This window comes from Scophthalmus maximus, chromosome 17, assembly GCF_022379125.1.
Source record: "Scophthalmus maximus strain ysfricsl-2021 chromosome 17, ASM2237912v1, whole genome shotgun sequence".
NCBI classification, from domain to species: Eukaryota; Metazoa; Chordata; class Actinopteri; order Pleuronectiformes; family Scophthalmidae; genus Scophthalmus; species Scophthalmus maximus.
The window spans coordinates 4,630,665-4,649,286 of NC_061531.1; the positions used below are offsets into that span (position 1 = coordinate 4,630,665).

Here is an 18,622-nt window from a genome sequence, read left to right on the forward strand (position 1 = left end):
AACCCCGTTTGTTCTATCTCCGCCGCTTGAAAAGAAATTAAGTATAAAGGTTGAGGGAGGGTGGAGGCTGCTAAAAAGAGGGAAGGAGGAGGTGGAGCTCGAAGAGGTTAAAACAAAGATCCTTTCTTTCAAAAGGTTTATTCCCCCCAGCACCAGCGGTCCCTAAATGTTAAAGAAGGTGTTAAAAGAGCCTCAGCTCCCTTCTTTCTCTGGCCCACGACTCACCTGCCCCCCACTACTATACCAAGGCCAGGGGTGTTGGGTGAAAAACAGGCCCCGGGCCATTTGAACTTAAATACCTGAAAGGTCAATGAGAGACCCTATGAAAGTGATTCATTTACTACACTGGAAGTAAAATGAGTCAGAAATTGAAAATGTCAGACACTGGTACAATATAGCAAGTCACAAAGAGTACAAAAGATACAGGTTAAGAGTTGCCCTGCCTCTGGCCTACTTAAAGTCAGACTAATATTTTTTGAACGTTCTTTAAATTTGACCCATGAACTTATTAGACACTTACATAATGTATGTCAATGACAAATATCACAAAATATTGAAAGTTAACGTAAGAATTCCCCCCAGTTACCAGAGCAACCGCTTCAAAATGTTTGCTTCTTAGGACCGACGGTTCAAAAAACGTGACATCTCTCAACGATAACGAACAGGGACTGGCCTTTTTAATAATAAAATGCGCGGCATACATAAAGTGCCTTGCGTTCCCTCGTGAGCAGCGTCGTGATATTGGCGAATAATCATTTTTCAAACAACAGAACGAAACATTGGCAGAACACTCACTCGTCTCAGCCGAGGTGAACTCTGAACAGGCACTGCGCTGGTCACCCATGACGTCACCCATGTCGTCACGCCTGGGTCCTTCTTCAGGGTGAAGGAAGATGGCGGCGCCCGTGCTGTGCGGGAGGACAGCGGTGTTGTGTAGGACTTTACGGGGGATTTCGTCTTCGAACCCGTGCGGGCTGCTGCTGCAGACGGCGTCCTACAACCCCAGGCCCCTGCGGCTGAACCTCAGCGACCCGTACATCCCGGACAAGGAGAGCGACGAGACGCCGGCGTGGCAGAAGACGGCCCGGTACGACGGGAAGCTGTACGGCCGCTACGGCTCGGCGTCGGGCGTCGACCCGGCGTCGCTGTGGCCGAGCCACGAGCAGCTGGACAGGGTCGTCGCGGAGGAGCGCGAGTGGCAGCCGACGCTGGAGGAGATGCTGAGGAACATCGAGCTCAAGGAGAAGGAAGAGGCCGAGAAACGCCAGGCGAAGTAAGTGGTGCTAACGCGGCTAACGTCAGTGAGTCAATCATCGGACGGCCCGGTCAGTGGAAGTGCAACCTGCTCCCTCTAATCTCTGGCGTTCGTTTCTCTTAAATACTTTTTTTTTTTTTCAAATCTGTGCCTCTCTTATGTCATGAAGCTAAGTGTAAGTCTTTCAGAAAAATGAATAAGCCGATGTTTAACAACCATGTGGATGGAGAAATGAGGATCGATTCAAAACAGCTCACATCTCCAACACAATCTAATGACAAGATGATGTTCTATTGTTTATAACATCATCACATTTTGTCAAATGTTGGTGTGTAAAGTGTAGCTCTTTCCAGAGATAATTTAAATAAAAACGTGCATACCAATCCTCGTATCAATTTAAATATCTACAATTTTTAATATGAGAATTCATTTCTCACCTGTTTGTGAAAATGCAGGGAATGTTCTCATGGGCGCAGTGTTTACTTCACCTGTACATGTACAGTCATTGACATATACGGTGAAATGTTTCTATTGAGCGATTACAACTCGTAAACAACAATAAAGTCTTGTCATCCGTTAAATGGTAATGTCCCCTTTTGTGGACCAGTTGTTTAAACTTAAAAGGTTCTGTTCACTGAGGCATTTGTGAATGTTGTCTCATCATATCGACACACTTTGTTTCTCTTGGGTTCTGTCTTATAATGCAATGGACATTTCACTGTACACCTTGTGATGAGCATGTGCCAATTGACATTTGAATGAACCTTTAACAAACAAGCCACCTAACTTCTGATCTGAATTCACGCCATCCCTTTGAACCGGTCTGTACTAGTCTAGGAAATGCTGAGAGTGGTGATTTGCATCAAGTTGTGTCACCGTCTAATAATTAGTATCTAGTATAGATGAGTTCAACAATGACCCATGTCCAAACAGAATATAAAGAAAATTTAAATAAAAAAAAACCCGATGGCCACCACTGTATGACCACACTAGCATTTGAGGCTGTGAAGGTCATTTAAAGAAAATCAAAATGGTCAAAAACATTTTCATTTTCATCAGGAAGACCAGTTTTGAATGCCAATTGGATTATTTTTTTTTTTTTGATGCATTTGGAAAATGAGCGCTGAACACAAAGTTCAGCTGAGGCTCATGGGATCGTCAATAGTCACTAGATGGAAAAAATTACAGGAGCACCAGTTATTACAACATGAATGTCCAAAACAGATTTCACGGCAATCCGTCCAGTAGTTTAAAACATGCCACAGAAAAACCCCAGTGGTGTGCTGCCCATCGCACAACTATGCACCGAGCGCCGCATTAACATCTGCTACAGTAATCGGTTTTTCTATTTCCATTGCAGGGAGAGACTCATCGCGGCAAACATGGCCAAAATGCCCAAGATGGTCGCCGACTGGCGCAGGGAGAAGCGTGAGACCAAACAGAAGCTGAAGGAGGACAAAGCTCGCCGAGAACAGTTGCTGGAAGAGGCCAGAGTGCGGTTTGGCTACGCACTGGACCCGCGCAGCCCCAAGTTCTTGGAAATGGTCGCCGAGGTGGAGAAGGAAGAGAAGAAGAAGAAGAAACTGATGAAACGCAGACTGAAAGACGAGCAGACGGCAGCTCCCGTCACAACGCCTGCCGACGTCTCATAGTCCTGCACGAGTCACGTTTCACATGAATAACTGTTGGGCTTTGGTCCGACTTGTGTTTAATGAGATGGAAAGTGGTGTACTGCAGAACATGGTAGAGTGGGACGGTTGTTAAAGAGAATCCGAAGAACAGTGTGGCGTCGGTACTGACCTGAATCAAAGACCACCTCTTCCATTTTCTTCTGTAAAAAGGTTGATCTGGAGTCGTTTGCCCTTTTTGTTTTGCATATTTGGAGATTTTTATGACAGATGCATTCATGTGTCACTAAAATAAATGAATCTCTGAAGATTGCATTTTGTCTTGAATGTTGGAAAACAAATATCGAAGATGCAAAATAACGCCTCGGTGCACAGACCCAAGAGGGAATTTCTGCTGAGTAGAATTTGGTCAATACACGTTTTTGCCATAACAACAATTGACGTGTTTAATACCTTTTTATTAAATTACTTTGAAGTCTTCTACATACATTTCATAGTCAGACATTGATGTAAACTGCGACTTGACTGGCTTGGCAGAGGCCTAGACCACAGGGCTGTGATTTAAGACACTGTAGGATTTAGGATATACATCTGAAAGTTTTTGGAACGTGCACCAATGGAACAATGGATTTTGATTAATTCAAAGCGCACGAAGATGCCTCAGCCATGGTGCACCTGCATCCATTTCCACTACATGTGTACAGGACTGGCTGTGTCAGGGTGCGCAGACAAAACTAACTACTGACCTTGGGTCACAAAATAACTCGAGCCATATCTAAACTGGTTATCAAATCAAGTATGTATCTAATGTTTGCACCATGGACATCTTAACAACTTGGGACAAATCTTACATGTTACAGTACAGAATGCTGCAGCTGCTCAAGCTGGTAATAATTCTACAGAGCTTTCGCTAAACAGCTTAACGACCCAAATGATTATTACACATTTTATTAAGTCATAATAGTCATACATTTGATATTTATAGTGACTATCAATCAATTGTCGATTAAAATTTTGTGTTCTTTGATTTTCAATGTAAACGATAAAAACATATTCCATAAAATAACTTCTAACTTCTGGGCAACAGGGAAACTTAAGGTCCCTTGACTTCAAATGACTTCAGGACGGCTCCTATAAATGTTCAGGTTGTACCAAATTACAATTAGCAACACACAAATTCATTTATTTTTTTATCAAATGAAATTGAATCGTCTTAACTTGTTCCCTTGAAAAAACTTAATTCATTTGTGTGTTACCAATGAGTATTTCTTTTTTTAAAGTTGTTTTTGTTTTCTTTTTTCACTGTACCTTTGTCCTGTGAGATATTGGACAAAAAAAGTGCCTGAATGTATGTACCGGCACATAGATAAAAAATTCCCAGTATTCACTTTTCAAAGGTTTTTCCTTAAGATCGCATACAAGTAAAAAAAACTGGGTTAAAACTGGCAAAAAAACCAAAAACAGCCACGACTGTGAGGGGGAATGGAGGAGCCCGCTGCGAGAGGAGCCTTGGGCAGCCACGGAGAAAATGTCTTCTCACAGGTGAGTGTCGTCTTCCTCGCCGGTCTCGGCCTTGAGCTTGGCCAGAGCGGCGTGCACCCTGAACTGCGTGCGAGACTCCATCGAGTAATCTTTGTAGCTCTGTCTGCAATGCACAAAAGACATGGTCAAGACATAGGATCGTTCACTCTGCACACGCTCTGCTCTCGTCCTGCCCCCGACACGTGCCCGAATGTTTGCCGTCGACACCGCCGATATAAAGATGATAAAACCCCCAAGAACCCACATGCGAGTTTGGGACAGTCCATGTAGACCCACATTAACAGGCAAACGGCGACCTCTAGTGTCCATTACATTTCTGTAGCCGAGTGCTGTAATTTACTGCTGCAACCTTCTGCTGAACGTTGGTGAGCTGTCAGCTTTGGCAAAAACACAAGTGAATGCAAAAAAAAAAAAAAAGAAAAGTGCACGGTTGTTTGCTGTACGATCTGCGGTCTAGTTGGAAATGAGCTGAGTAAGAGCTTCGCTTCCTGCCATCACCGTCAACATCCTCTGAGCATAAATTGGTCTCCACGGAGACTGGCAGGAGTAAAAAGATTCAATGTTTGAAGATCTCTACACACTCATTACTATTAGCCACTAAATAGAAACGTGTACCCCTCATAATAGTCTATGCAGATGACCCACGCCTCCATACGCAGCATGTGCTGATTTGATACCCTGCTCCTACGATACTACCAAATGCACATATTCCGTAGGCAATGACATTTTCTCCTTCTTCGCGTAACTGGAACAATGTGGCAGGATTTTGCCTTTTCCCTCGCGTTGTACTCGACAATGAAGGAGCGACTTACTTGGCCTTGTGCAGTACTTTGATGGCCTCGGCCCTTCTGCCCTGGTCTATGTAGAGCAGGCCGAGCTCCACCAGCGCGTTGGGCACCAGGTAGTGGTCGAACCGGATCTTCTTTTCGCTGGGCGCACACAGACACAAGGAGGGTTACGTAACCGCCCACAGAACCAGGTGCAGTGCTCGTGCTCAGAACCGTCCGTGTGAGCAGCTCAGCTTCTTCCCACCATGCAGGCCGATGACTTGACTTTTGAAATCAAGGGCGCGGGTTCTCTGTCTTTTCAGAAGGCCTCAATAATTTCTTATTAGAAGGCCAAAATAGTACGTGCAATTGTTCTCTATCACTCCTTTCTCTTTTACATGCACACGTGTGCACACATAAAGAGCATCATATCATGATTTTCCTTTGATTTTTACACAAATATCTCCCTTTTTTTAATTGATAGAAAGATCAGTGTGATAGATGTCGAAGAAAATCAAATCAATAAAACCCAGTGGGTAGTGTGCTGCTCTGTTCGATCCAACGAATCTGCTGTGAGCCACTTTCACGACGCAGCCACACTCAAGCTTATTATTTCAATCATTTTTCATCAGCTCCGGAACTTATGGCACAATCTTTGACTGGGACATCGGAGCTCACCGGAGAGCCTGCAGCTCACACTTCTGTGTGTATGGTGACATCGACCGGTGCGAATATAATATCAGCTGATGTTTATTTTGTCCCTTGAGGACATTTTTAACTCTGAGACATTTAAACTATACACGTGTTTCAGATTCAACACCGCCCATCATCATCTGCCCGCTGCTCCCCGGTATTTCAACCCTTTATAATAATCAACAATTTGCTAAAAACACATGAACCTGGCAACTCATAAGTTGCTGTACCTGTAGCAGGGGCGGCGGGAGATAATAGTGTTTGACGTGGGTAAACATATGGCAACACCACGTCCCTACTGTCCATAACCAAATCAGCTCATGCCTGAAGCGAATGAGGAAACAATTGTTTCCTGTTTGAAAGCCTCATTCACTGTGTGACTAAGAGGGTGATATGAGAGGATTGTATAACTGCTAAGCTTCCAATAAATCCAGGTAAGAGCTGCACTGGACAGACATCAGGAAAAGCCAAGAAAACACTAACTAAAACTAAAAAAACTAAAAACTAAAAGGCCCTTTAGGATAATTTTGGTCCGTGTGAAATTAACAGTCTAGCAGTCGGTCAGATCGGTGTTCCCCTCAAAAAAGCTGCGTCCATCTCTGCTCACAAGAGGCTTCGTGGATCTCTAGAGAACGGTTTTCTCGACTTCCTCATAGCGCGAGCTGGTGGCAGTGACTTCTGAAGTGAATGGACTGGCGCTCACCTGGAACACACTCGGTAAAAGCTCTCCTCGGCATCTTGGAGCAGACCCTGGTTCTTCAAACACAGGCCCTTCAGCAGGTGGATCAGACAGCGGTCATCCACGGCATACTCATTCACTGTTCGAAGAGAGAACACACTCCGTCAGCAGAAGGGGGGGAGAGGGTGAGGGGGCTTCCTGGTCTGTGGTGTGGGATACGCCGCATTACCAGGAGACTCCAGCAGGGTGCGCTCAGCCTCCGTCAGAGTCTGCATCATGCCCTCCGTCAGCTCCGGCCGTTTGCTGATCATACTGAAACCGTTCCACATGTACATCATCTCCTGTAACGCAGCAGTGAAAAGGGTCAGGAGGCAACGTGTGTGTGTGTGTGTTCCACGTACATCATCTCCTGTAACGCAGCAGTGAAAAGTGTCAGGAGGCAACGTGTGTGTGTGTGTGTGTGTGTGTGTGTGTGTGTGTGTGTGTGTGTGTGTGTGTTTGTTCCACATGTACATCATCTCCTGTAACGCAGCAGTGAATAGTGTCAGGAGGCAACGTGTGTGTGTGTGTGTGTGTGTGTGTGTGTGTGTGTGTGTGTGTGTGTGTGCGTGTGTGCACATGCGTGCACGTGCGTGCGTGCGTGTGTCTTTACCAGCACTGGCACCGGTAGCCTGACTGGGCAGGAAGCCTTGTAGCGTCTGGCTTTACGAATAGCAAACTTCTCAGTCGGGGGAGACTTCCCGGCTATCTTCTGCTTGAAGGTGGGCACTTGTCTGAAGACGAAAGGGGGAAATAATAAATCACGGCAATTCTGGAAAGGAAGCACGGAGTGCGAATTAGTGCGGCGGCGCCTTCAAAACGTCAGATGTAGGAAACACCTGCGTTTATTCACCTTGGGAAGTGTAAAAAGGCTTCGAACACCACAGTGACATACTATGTCGCCTCTGAACAAATCCCAACTGTGTTTGACGGTTGCTGTGAGGAATGCTTGTGGCCGGACAAACCGCGACAGACACAAAGAATTATTCAAAGCAGCGCTTTTCTGTGAAAGGTACTAGAACATGCCCGGCGGTGGTCTTTAATGATTTGGTAACCCCCTCGAGTGTTTATGTTCATGTTAAAAACTGTAATCTTTCCCCAGAAGACGTGGCGGCGTTGGCCGGGGGTGACTTCCAGCCCTCATCCAACCCCTTTCGGATGCAACTCAGTAATCCTCCAGGTTCCCACGGAGAACAAAGACGAGCGTGTGAACAGGCGTCACAGCTGCCCGCCGGCGCGTACACATTGGTCCAAATGGAAGTCTACTGTGAGGACAGTACCATGGGGTTTCTAGGACAAAACATTACAAAAATAATTTAAAAAATGGAAGCGTGTGTGTTTACCTAAAGAGGTCTACCTCTTCCTCCCCAAACGGCCGGGCCTCATCCTTCGGCAGCATGCTGAGGTAAGCGGCTTTCATGTACATATACATGGCCTGGAAGAGATCAACGCGGGGACAGAATTCACTCATTTTCAGGGGGGGGGGGGGAAAGGTCAAGAAAGTTCACGTTCACACACGGGTCTGCACCTTGGACCAGCGGCTCTCCTTGCTCAGCAGGTCTGCGTAGAAGTAGGCCATCTTCCATGCCCGCTTATAGGTGAAGCACCACATCAGCTCCCAGTAGCACATGTGGTGGAACTGCTTCCACGTCTGCTGCGCCTTGCAGCCGTCCTCGAAGAGCGCCACCGCCTGGTGGCAGAGGGGAGCGACAAACACGGGGCAGTGACGCTGCGTTTGAGGGGCACCTTGTGTACTAAATATGAACATTGGCGCTCCACATGAGTTGGTATTACTCGCAGTTGTGTAAAGTTGTGACGACATAATGCTGCGTTCATAAAATAATAAATGTATGAAAAGTAATAAAACAACATGTTTTCTGAAACGCACCTCGTCAATGTTCCCTTTAATCTCCTCAGTCCTGCCTGCGAAGAAGAGGAATATTGCTCCCTGGAAAGAAGATGGGTGGGGGGTGGGGCACAATTCATAAAATTACATTTCAGCCTCCAGTGTTTCAGGACTACATGTTAACTCACGGTGCTAAACTCAAATCTATCTAGAAGAAGTCCCGCTGTCCATCAATCGTGCTTGGAAGTGTTTGACCAAGACACTTCCATTGTGCTTTGGTTTGGGCACACACTGTGTCAAGAGCTCTGAGTTTGCTCTCGGGGATGGGCTGGTGTGTGGGCAAAAGGCGGAGTGGAGGCGAGGGATTGGGAATTCACTCAAACAACGCGAGCCGGCTGGAGAGATAGCGGGGAGGGATGGCGCAAGGGTTGAAGGCGCCAGAGGGACTGCGTGAGTGGAAGGTGGGGTGAGTATCACCATGAAAGGTAATCAGGAATGTCCCGTGTAGGGAGGGAGTCGTGTGGATGGGCCGACAAATACAGTCAGAAGGTGTAACAATAGAAAGCCTCGAGAAAAAAGAGACTCACAAAAAAGAACAACATGCAATTCTGGTTTATCGCAACTCGGATCTTGTTTCTGCAGATTTCAATCATCGATATTATTCCATCAAATGCGCTAAACGTGCGTTTAATCGCGACGGGGCAGTTAACCGATCGGCCAAGTCGGAAATCCACCAAGAGTTTACCCAAAGAATCTGAAACCAGAAAATGACGAGTTACAGTAAAAGCCGTTTCCAGATCTCAGCAATTCCTTTGGTGAGTACAAAGTAACCGATGTCTATCATAAACCACAACGAGAGCAAAGAAGAGAAAGACTTGATTACAGTTGTAACAAAACCAGGATGATCTGGTATTTCAGTCTAATGTCCCTGCACTTCCATGGAAATGGGGCACTAATGAGAGACACTAATGAGAGACACAAATAACACACGTTGTTTGTTGGGATTGTACGTCATTTCATTCTATGGAGAATTACTGGAAACTTTTGAATGGTCGCACGGTTTCTTGCTTGACTTGTCTGCGAGTCAATCCTCTTCTCTGAGGAAGTGTGTGCTCGGCCCGAGGAGGTTGAGTGAAACAGGCTGTGCGGAACACAGATAACAATCGACAGGGACTTCCTCCATTTTGTACCCTCCCACTTTCAACACTGTCAAGATGGCTCACTCTAGCGCCCGGGGCGAAACGGACACGCCGTGAGCTAAGGTAAAAAAAAAAAAGTGTATTATTTGAGTCCACATTCGGATTTGAATAGCGCACATAAAGATTAACACTTTCATTACTCCGAGTCCCCAATTTTTCTTAGAAAGAGTTTTATTACCTCCACCGAGGAGGTCATGTTGTCTCCCATGTCTGCATATTGTCGGTTGGTCGGCAGTATGACACAAAAGCTTTGAATCAGATTTCCAAGAAACTTGGTGGAAGGATGGGACATGGGTCAAGAAAGAATTCCTAAACATTTTGGCATGGATCCGGACTATGAAGCAGATCCAGGCTTTTTACTGTAAATCATTTTTTGAATCACTTTCTTTAACATTGTGAGATAAGGCGTTATTTTTTTTTTTGAAACATTTTCACTGATTCCCCAAGTGAATAATTCATTGATCTTGATGGGAAAAAAAACGGGGCACATTGAGGGGACTGCTGGCCCCTTGACGGAGGTGTGCGCTCTCCCGAGTGCCATTCCAGTTTGTCTATCAGTCAGCAGGATTGTCAGCAAAATGTACCAAACCAATTTACACCAAAACCTGGCGCAAGGTGGTTGCATGGGCGAGGGTGTGGCTCCAGGAAAGGGGCAGATAGACTTCTTTTTTTTTTTAAGATTTTCCCTAACATTGCGAGGTTCTGGCTTTTTTCAACATTTTGTAAAAATGTAAATGTAAAAAAAAAAACAACATAAAAACAAATCAGACAATCATAAGTTTAACTTTGAGCTCTATTAGTTTTTGATCCGTAGTAAAATCCTGATCTGACACACGTAGGATTATCAATGTTTGGCCTTGGGGGACGCATGCGCTCTAATGAACGCAATTGGCGCTCCTTAAATAGATTAAGCTTTTGACTACTCACCCGCGGGTAGCGACGCTGGAAAGGTTTCAGCAGCTTTTCAGCCTCGGCAACGTCTCCCTCACCCGTCCCTGAGAGGATGGAAAAGAAGAAAAAGAACAGACGGCACGTGACGAATAACGTAGGGGAGAGGGACAGTTTCCGACGCGAACGTGGTGAGCGGCTGCGGTACAGCCCTACCGAGTATGAAGGTGAGAAAGGTGTAGTAGCAGAGCAGCAGCAGAGCACACAGCATGGAGCGCAGGTTCATCCCAGTGGCACCGTCTTGCAGCAGCGACAGACCATACTCCTATAACGGCATCCACACGCAGAAAAACACACACGCACGAGGGCGTCATGGACGTGACCCCCTGATATGCACGGCAGTGACTATTTTGTGGCCCCCGAGATGAAGGAATGCGCGATGGGGAGAAAGAACAAAAAACACACCTTGTCTCCGGAAAAGCCCGCAAACTCCAAAACTCGGAGTATCCGCGGAGGAAACAGAGAGAGTGTCTGTGAATAAGGGAGACCCGGTGAGCAGTGTGGCACAGGCACGCGATCGCACGGTCAACCCGCAGTGTTCAGAGACATGCGCTTGAGACACGTACCAGATTAAACGCCCCTATTCCAAACGATATTCCTCCCACTAAGTGGACGTGGCTGGGTCCTTTGTGACAGTTGTGAGATTTCACGAAGGAATGTAGTTCTCTGCAGGATAAAAGGCCGCCGTGTTAATTGTCTTGATAAGGCAAGTTCAGCAAAATCACCTAATACAGTGTGTAATACAGCAATTTAGAGACGACTTACTTGTAAATCAAGTAGCTGTTTCGGACTTTGATCCCTCCTTTGATAAAACTCACCATGTTCTCGTCCTGCAAATAAAATAAAATATCCAATGTTACATGCGGTCATATGAACCGTGGTGCTTTTAATCTAAAGCCTCGGTGTGTCATTATCCTGGCGACATCTGGCGGTAAAGGACACTTTACGGTGGCGCACCGCTGTTTCCATTTCCGGTTTCCGGCAGCGTCTGAAAATTCAGCGCGGATGCGACGTATTCTGCAACCGCTTTGTGCAACAACCGTATTCAACAGGACGTAGCAAACATGGAGACTCACACGGAGGTCGGGTCCACCTCATGGAACTATATTTAACTCATTCAGAGTTGACGAAAAAACACATTGGTTCTTTGTCGCAGGTGATTATACGTATATGAACACATAGTTATGGACAATATATTCAATTTCTGTGAATATGTGCTTCTAAATATTACACACTGTAGCTTTAAAGGTTCTATATACACCAGTTTTTAAATATTCATTTTGCAGCAAATTACTACTTTCAATGTAAAGACAGAGTGGAGTTATGGCGTCGTGAGCGGAGAACGAATACACACTCCCGCTGTTTGAGTTTCTGTGTTGCTTTAGTTACAGTCCGAGCCAGTGTTTATGTGAAACTGTTGGCCCGTCCCACATTTATGAAGCGAGAGGGCTTTGCAATCAGCAGTGATGTAAACATGACAAACATTTGTGGACACGCTAACTGGTGCGCCTTTCACGCGCTGTGACGTCTTCGAATATAGGTGCCATATATTCATCAGACATTTTCCAAAACGAACACACAGTCTTGAAAAACTGCACCTGTAGGAAGGTGAGTGCAGATCTCTGGAGTTGGCACTCAGCATAGCACACTTCAGCGTGAAGCTGCACTGCAAAGACACATCCATACAAACACACACACACACACACACACACACATTAATAAATAATAAATGATCACAATCGACAAGCAATTAAACATAAAATGCAGATGTTGCTAGAGGTTTAATCTAATCTACCAGACTCGACCTTCCATTAAATTTTCCTTTTCTAGCACTTCCCCTCCGTGTTCCGTCTGGTTTTTAGCCACCCAGCGGCGCGGCTCTATGGGGTGCTCATATCTGTTGGAACTTTAACTATTGGATGGATAACCATGACATCCTCCTCACATATTGATGGTGTTGATCCCTCGATTCCTTGCAGCGCTGCCATGCAGTTTACTTCGGCACCGTGTTCGCGTGCCGACACTTGGCGCAATGTAGTTTGAAAGCAGCGCTATGACTAAGAACAGCCTCTGAACGGTGATCTCTGTAGATGTTGCATGACGTGCGATTTAGCAGAGAAGTCCATGAGACCAAATGGTTTCCATTGACGTTTTGAGATCATGCAGATTAAGGAGTAAAATTTGTAAAAAAAAAAAATGCTATCAAACTCCAATTTAAAAGTAGTGGGAATAAGCCCTCGGCCATTTGTGCATCTGTTATCTTTTGGTAAAAGGAAATTAAAATGTAAATTACACCCTCCCACCCTCCCCGTTGTGTTTAATGTGTTTGGGTGGAGTAAGACATCTGAGCCTTTTACCTTCGGTGAGCGAATCCCCCTCTGACTTGTTCGCCAAACCCGGGGATTTCCGTCGAAACCTGAAAACGCCAACACTTCAGTATCGACACATCGCCCAACAATTGCATACAGCGCGTCCAATTCCGCTATCTCGACAGCCACCCTGACCACACAGTCAAATGAGTGGTGCGATTAGAGACGGGCCACGTAAATTGGCCTCTCTCTCGGCTGAGGTGCCGGATAAAGGATGGTGTGTTTTGAATTCAGGTCTATGGAACGAGAAAAACAGGATCATCTACTTATGGCTACATCTGGTGAAGGCAATGCACCAGTCGGCGTTCACTTGACCTCCTGACCTCTGACAGACCTCCTGGGCGCTCTTCATGGTATTCCCTGCATTGCTGATGTCATCGTGCTGGAAAGTCATCATGGCCTGCATTTCCAGTATGGTGGCGTAGATGAGAGCGTGGTACATGCTCTCGTTCACCCTGCACGGGACACATTGGGAGTCGCGGGATCAACATCACACAACACATAACACATCACGCTGTGGGCAAACACAGAAGGGGATGTCGACAGGAGGCCGGCTACTGTATTACATCCTCGCATGTTCCTGTAGGGGCAAAAGATAAAGAGGAAATACCTCGCTCCCTTTATTCCTCCTATCTCCTCTACAGTCCCCGGTCTTGTCTCGTGAGCAGTGTTTACTTTGCAGGGCAGTCATTTCCTTGGCTGTTCAACCAGTCAGTCCTTTGGGCGTCAGCCTCAGCAAACACTTAATATCCTGGACTACGGGTCCACCCTCTTGTCTCAGGAAACACACTACTTCACGGCTCACACACACACCACCACCGCCGCCACCACCACCAGCAGCAGCAGTTCCTTAACCGCCAGCAGCCTCGTACCGACCGCACACGGGCCAAAAAACACAGGGAAACCAGTCCACACACAGCGACAGGGGTCTTCTAGAGACGCTCGGTCGCGAGAATCTGTTACCTGGGCCGCAGCATCTGCAGGCTCTCGTCGAAGTGGTTGTTGAGGAAGAGGTCCAGGGCCTCCATGCACTCGTCCAGGCACTCTTTCAGGGTCATCTGTGGGGACCTGCCACACACACACACACACACACACACACACACACACACACACAGTACAAACATGGATTCAAAACAGAAAATACTGAGCAGATAGATGTGCACCACGCCGTGACCGAGCCGTGTGCTCAGCACATGATCAAACGCGCGGTGCAGGATCCATGTTGATGTGCTGCTGTTTTGAGATTATTACGTTTCTGACATGACGCATTTGGAGGCCGATCACACTGTGAGTGTACTCAGTGGAGTGTTTGGTAGGTCGGGGGTCGCCGCTGTGTGGAGCACATCAACTCAAACTCAAACTACGTGAACAGCTACCAAACAGAAGTCCAACAACAGGGCGGATTGGGAAGGTTGCCTGCTGCAGGTGAGGGCGACACTTTGTTATGCTTTTTTTTTATTATTATTTCCCGGGAGCGAAGAAAACCAACCGGTTCCATTGGCGTCAGACTTTACGCGTGTCAGCAGGTTTTTTTTTTCTTTTTCCCCCAGTTGCCTGTACTCACTTCTCTGCAGCATTTTGTGCGCCCTTCCCATTGGACATGTTCGCTCCCGTGCCCCGACACCTGCTCGAAGCTTCAGCGGCACTCCTCTCGGACAACCCGGACGCATTCAGGACCCCCCCCGGCACCGCGACACCGTCCCAGGCTTCCCGACACTAGACCGGCGACACGGGAGCTGACATGGAGCACGGGAACACAGGAGACTTGGTTCAACTCGCGTAAAGTCCTCGGAATGAAGGATCACTTGGTGTTGGTCCAGCAGTGTGCGTGAGTGTGTGTGAGTGAGTGAGTGTGCGCAACAGAGGCGCATCTGACTCCTCCTCTGGCACACCACCAGTGCCACGCACACACTACACTGCGAACTGTGGATGATGATGATGATGATGATGATGAAGATGATGATGATGATGATGATGGAATCAAATACCGGCAGAGCCCCTGCACAATGCAGCCGGTACAATGCAGCCGGTATGGCTGAGTGGGTCACACCGCGGACCTCGGTGCATAGTGTCGGGGTTCGACTTCCAGGTCATCCCAGTGGGGGGCCCCTCAGTGCTGCCTGCCCCTGTGATTGTGAGTCGCTTTGGACAGAAGCATCAGCGACATGATTGTAATGCTGATGACAGAAAAGTCTGAGGAAAGAAGATGAGTGCTTTAACAGCTGTTCTATTATTATTATTACTATTATGCTGATGACAGGAATATCTGATGAAAGAAGAAAGTGCTTTGACAGCTGTTCTATTATTATTTTTATTGTTAATAATAATAATTATTATTATTATGCTGATGACAGAAAAGTATGATGAAAGAAGATAAGTGCTTTAATTTGTATTATTATTATTATTATTTTGCTGATGACAGAAATGTCTGATGAAAGAAGATAGTGCTTTGACAGCTGTTCTATTATTATTATTGTTAATAATAATATATTATTTTTATTGTTAATAATAATAATAATAATGATAATGCTACAGCTACTCAATGACGTCATTTCTCCTTTCTCGTGTTTTTCCTGTAAGACTAAGACAGTAACCTGTACATTTTCTATAATCATAATTAGCATTACGGCTCCGTGATATGAGTGATGATGTTGTGGAGCTACTGTACGTTGCAGCCGGTCAAGATGGCGCGGTTCAACACAGTGGGAGACGAAATATTGTTAGGACATTTTGGATGTACACAACCGTAAGTACACACGCCAAAGTGCTGCCCATACAGGTCACACAACCAATAGACAAAGGCGAGTGTAACTGTACTTATATGGGAATGACATGACGCAATAAAACCGACTGGGACGCATTTATTGTTCATATGTTGTGTGACTTTATAAGAAATTGAAGTTGGAACGAGTACTGTAGAGTGGTGTAGAGGTTAGCGCTCTCGCCTCACAACAGGAAGGTTCAGGGTTCAAATCCCAGTTCAAACCAACCAGGGCCTTTCTGTGTGGAGGTTGCATGTTCTCCCCGAGTCTGCGTGGGTTCACTCTGGGTTCTCCGGCTTCCTCCCACAGTCCAAAGACATGCAGAATGGGGTTAGGGTTAATTAGAGACTTTGAATTATCTTCTAAATGACTGCAGTTGGCAACCTTGTCAGTGGAGATGGAAAATGAGATACAATTAAAGTTGTACAGTGATATCAATGCTGGGTTCATCCGCTCCCCCTTATTTGCCTGTTTTATGTATTTGGTCTTCGTTGTGGAGTATTTGCAGAGGTCGGCAAGCACAAAATATTTGAATAACTTTCGGGAGGTTAAACATATGCATCAACAGTGTAGCTGTTCCCTACAGTCTCCCACTGCCCTCGAGCACACAAATGCTCAAATCTATACTCGAGAGGACACAAGGAAAGTCATTGATGCTCGTTATTGATTAGAAATGTATAGTAGGTAAATAGTTCTGTGTCATTCAGGAACTGACTCGGGACAGTGATGGGATTCTGATGTCTTTGTTGCTGTAGATTATAGTTACTTTTGGCGACTGGAGTATTTTGTATGATTATTGTACAGTAGCCTACAGGAGAGCGTCTATGGCTCCTCTTTGTGGTTTGACAGTGACACTGCACTTAATTAAATTAATTGTACTGGAAATGTCCACCTGAAAACTCTGCCCGGTATTGAATTATGTACAATAATGATAATAATAAAAATATTTTTTTGTCATCACGAAGTTTACTCTCTATCCTCTGTTGGGGAACAGATGATGTGCTCGTCCATCCGGACCAGTGAGATGCAGATTTTTCACCGTGAGTTAATTTCTGTCGTTGATGTGATTGTCAAGTCAAAGTGCCTTCGCAAAAACTGTTACATTTCAGCACCCTAATGTATTATTTGATTTTCTCGCAGATTTTATTTTACTTAAAGGGCCCATATTGTACACCTTTCTGGTGTTTTATTTAAAGTTTTGATATCCTACAAAAACATGTATTTGCGTGTTTTAGTCCAAAAAAACATCTCAATGTGGTTTTATAGCTCTTTTTTCACGAGCTCTGCAGAGAAACAGGTCGATTTCGGCCCGTCTAATTCATATTAATAATGAGCCTCTCTTCTGATTGGCCGGCTGTTTTCTGAGCGACGCACGGCCAGTCCAACCACCTGCTCTGTTCACCGCGTGTCTGCATTTGCATGTTAAGGATAGACTAACTGCAGAGCGACTGGTAACACCATTCAATAATCCCTTATGTCATATTTACCATTTTGTCTGTACTGTCTGCTATTTGACACTAATATGCCTGAGTTGTTATTTCTACGGCTGGAATGAGGTTTACATATCCTGCCTCAGCCAGTAACCAAATAAGCAGAGGTGAAACTAAACACTAAACATCTGCACTTTGCATTATTCCGCACACTGTGCATGAGTCCTTACCTGGTAATATGCGTCAACAGTGTCGTGAACAAGCATATCTTTTGACAGCAAAAAAAGGAGTTTGCATTCATGCCGGGAGGCAATGTAAATGTGTGCTCGTATATTCAGCCTGGCGAGGAGGACGTACTGTGTCCAACGTTTGTATTCAGCAGATAATGGTTCTTCCAAAACAGATGGAAGCAACAAGATTATGAACGATGTGCTATATGTCTATGACACTTTTTAGCTTGTATATCAAATCAACATATGCATTTATTTGTTCACTTTTCCTAATATGCAAAAAATACAACCCAGAAGGCTCTAAACAGGTTTAGTTTGTACAAACATTATTTAACATGAGAATTTTGAAATAAACTGTTGGTTTTTGTACAAGGAGGAAAAATGGCCCCCTCATAGTCATGCTCCTTGATAGAATATATAAAGTAATTTTATCTGATCACTCGATTCCTCAGTTCGGTGTTTTTGACTTATTGACTTTTTTTTTTTTAATGGCCTTTTACATGTTTTTAAATGTTTATGGAGGGGATTGTGAGAGACTTGTAGAGAATATGAGGCTCATTGTTCGGAGGAAACAACACAGAGTGTACGTTATGTATATTAGTTACTTCAGTGTGTGTGTGTGTGTGTGTGTTGTGCCCTTTTTAGAGGTGTTTAGATGATAATAAACAAAATGCAAACATGTTAACCTTTAATTTCCATGTGATGTTGTATACATAAATATTATTTATTTATTTATTATAAATGAATAACTTCAATTTAGACATTTGCATGCCGTGGCCTGTTTCACACTAGCTGTGGTGTTTGCTTCATTGCGTCAGCCCACAACTGCACCAAAGATCGCAGCATCTTTAATCGGCATTGGTTGGTATGATCATAAACGACAGTAAAGACTGATGGGAATCACTTGATTAAAACGATTCACGGCCTGCTAGTTAAATCCCCGAAGAATGACAGCCTGTAGTGTGCATGTTATCTAGTGTACTGTAGTTACCTTAGTGTGCTGTGATAACATACACGCTCCAAAAATCACAAATGTCCCCCGAGCATCAGGGCATTTCTTCACAAGAAGTCATACAGCCAGAAAAACAAAAGTCCACGTATCTATGAGTCATGGTAAATAGAATTATTACCCATAAGTTACCCACTAGCACAAACAATTTTTCTCTTATCAAACTAAATAACATACAGTGCGTTTCCTTATCTACACAAATCCTAACACTCTCGGTGGGAAATCA

At 45.2% G+C, this 18,622-nt stretch overlaps 2 protein-coding genes across 3 annotated transcripts; one reads left to right on the forward strand and one right to left on the reverse strand.

Annotated features, from left to right (window-relative positions):
* Positions 1-864: 864 nt before the first annotated feature.
* On the forward strand, positions 865-3,191 carry gadd45gip1 (growth arrest and DNA-damage-inducible, gamma interacting protein 1). The gene is made up of 2 exons (XM_035615093.2): positions 865-1,273; positions 2,616-3,191. Exons 1-2 carry the CDS (start codon positions 894-896, stop codon positions 2,905-2,907), a joined length of 672 nt encoding a protein of 223 aa, XP_035470986.2. The 5' UTR covers positions 865-893; the 3' UTR covers positions 2,908-3,191.
* A 129-nt stretch (positions 3,192-3,320) lies between these two features.
* On the reverse strand, positions 3,321-15,002 carry zgc:158403 (tetratricopeptide repeat protein 39A). Of its 2 annotated transcripts, XM_035615089.2 has the most exons (18): positions 14,530-15,002; positions 13,929-14,033; positions 13,289-13,420; positions 12,954-13,012; positions 12,195-12,262; positions 11,362-11,426; positions 11,163-11,262; positions 11,002-11,067; positions 10,753-10,861; positions 10,576-10,643; positions 8,492-8,551; positions 8,132-8,293; positions 7,947-8,038; positions 7,217-7,337; positions 6,794-6,905; positions 6,589-6,703; positions 5,238-5,354; positions 3,321-4,528 (listed from the first exon to the last, which is right to left on the reverse strand). In XM_035615089.2, exons 1-18 carry the CDS (start codon positions 14,565-14,567, stop codon positions 4,420-4,422), a joined length of 1,698 nt encoding a protein of 565 aa, XP_035470982.1. In that variant the 5' UTR covers positions 14,568-15,002; the 3' UTR covers positions 3,321-4,419. The 2 variants fall into 2 exon arrangements, with proteins under 2 accessions (XP_035470982.1, XP_035470983.1); XM_035615090.2 differs by lacking the exon at positions 11,002-11,067.
* Between the last annotated feature and the right edge of the window lie 3,620 nt (positions 15,003-18,622).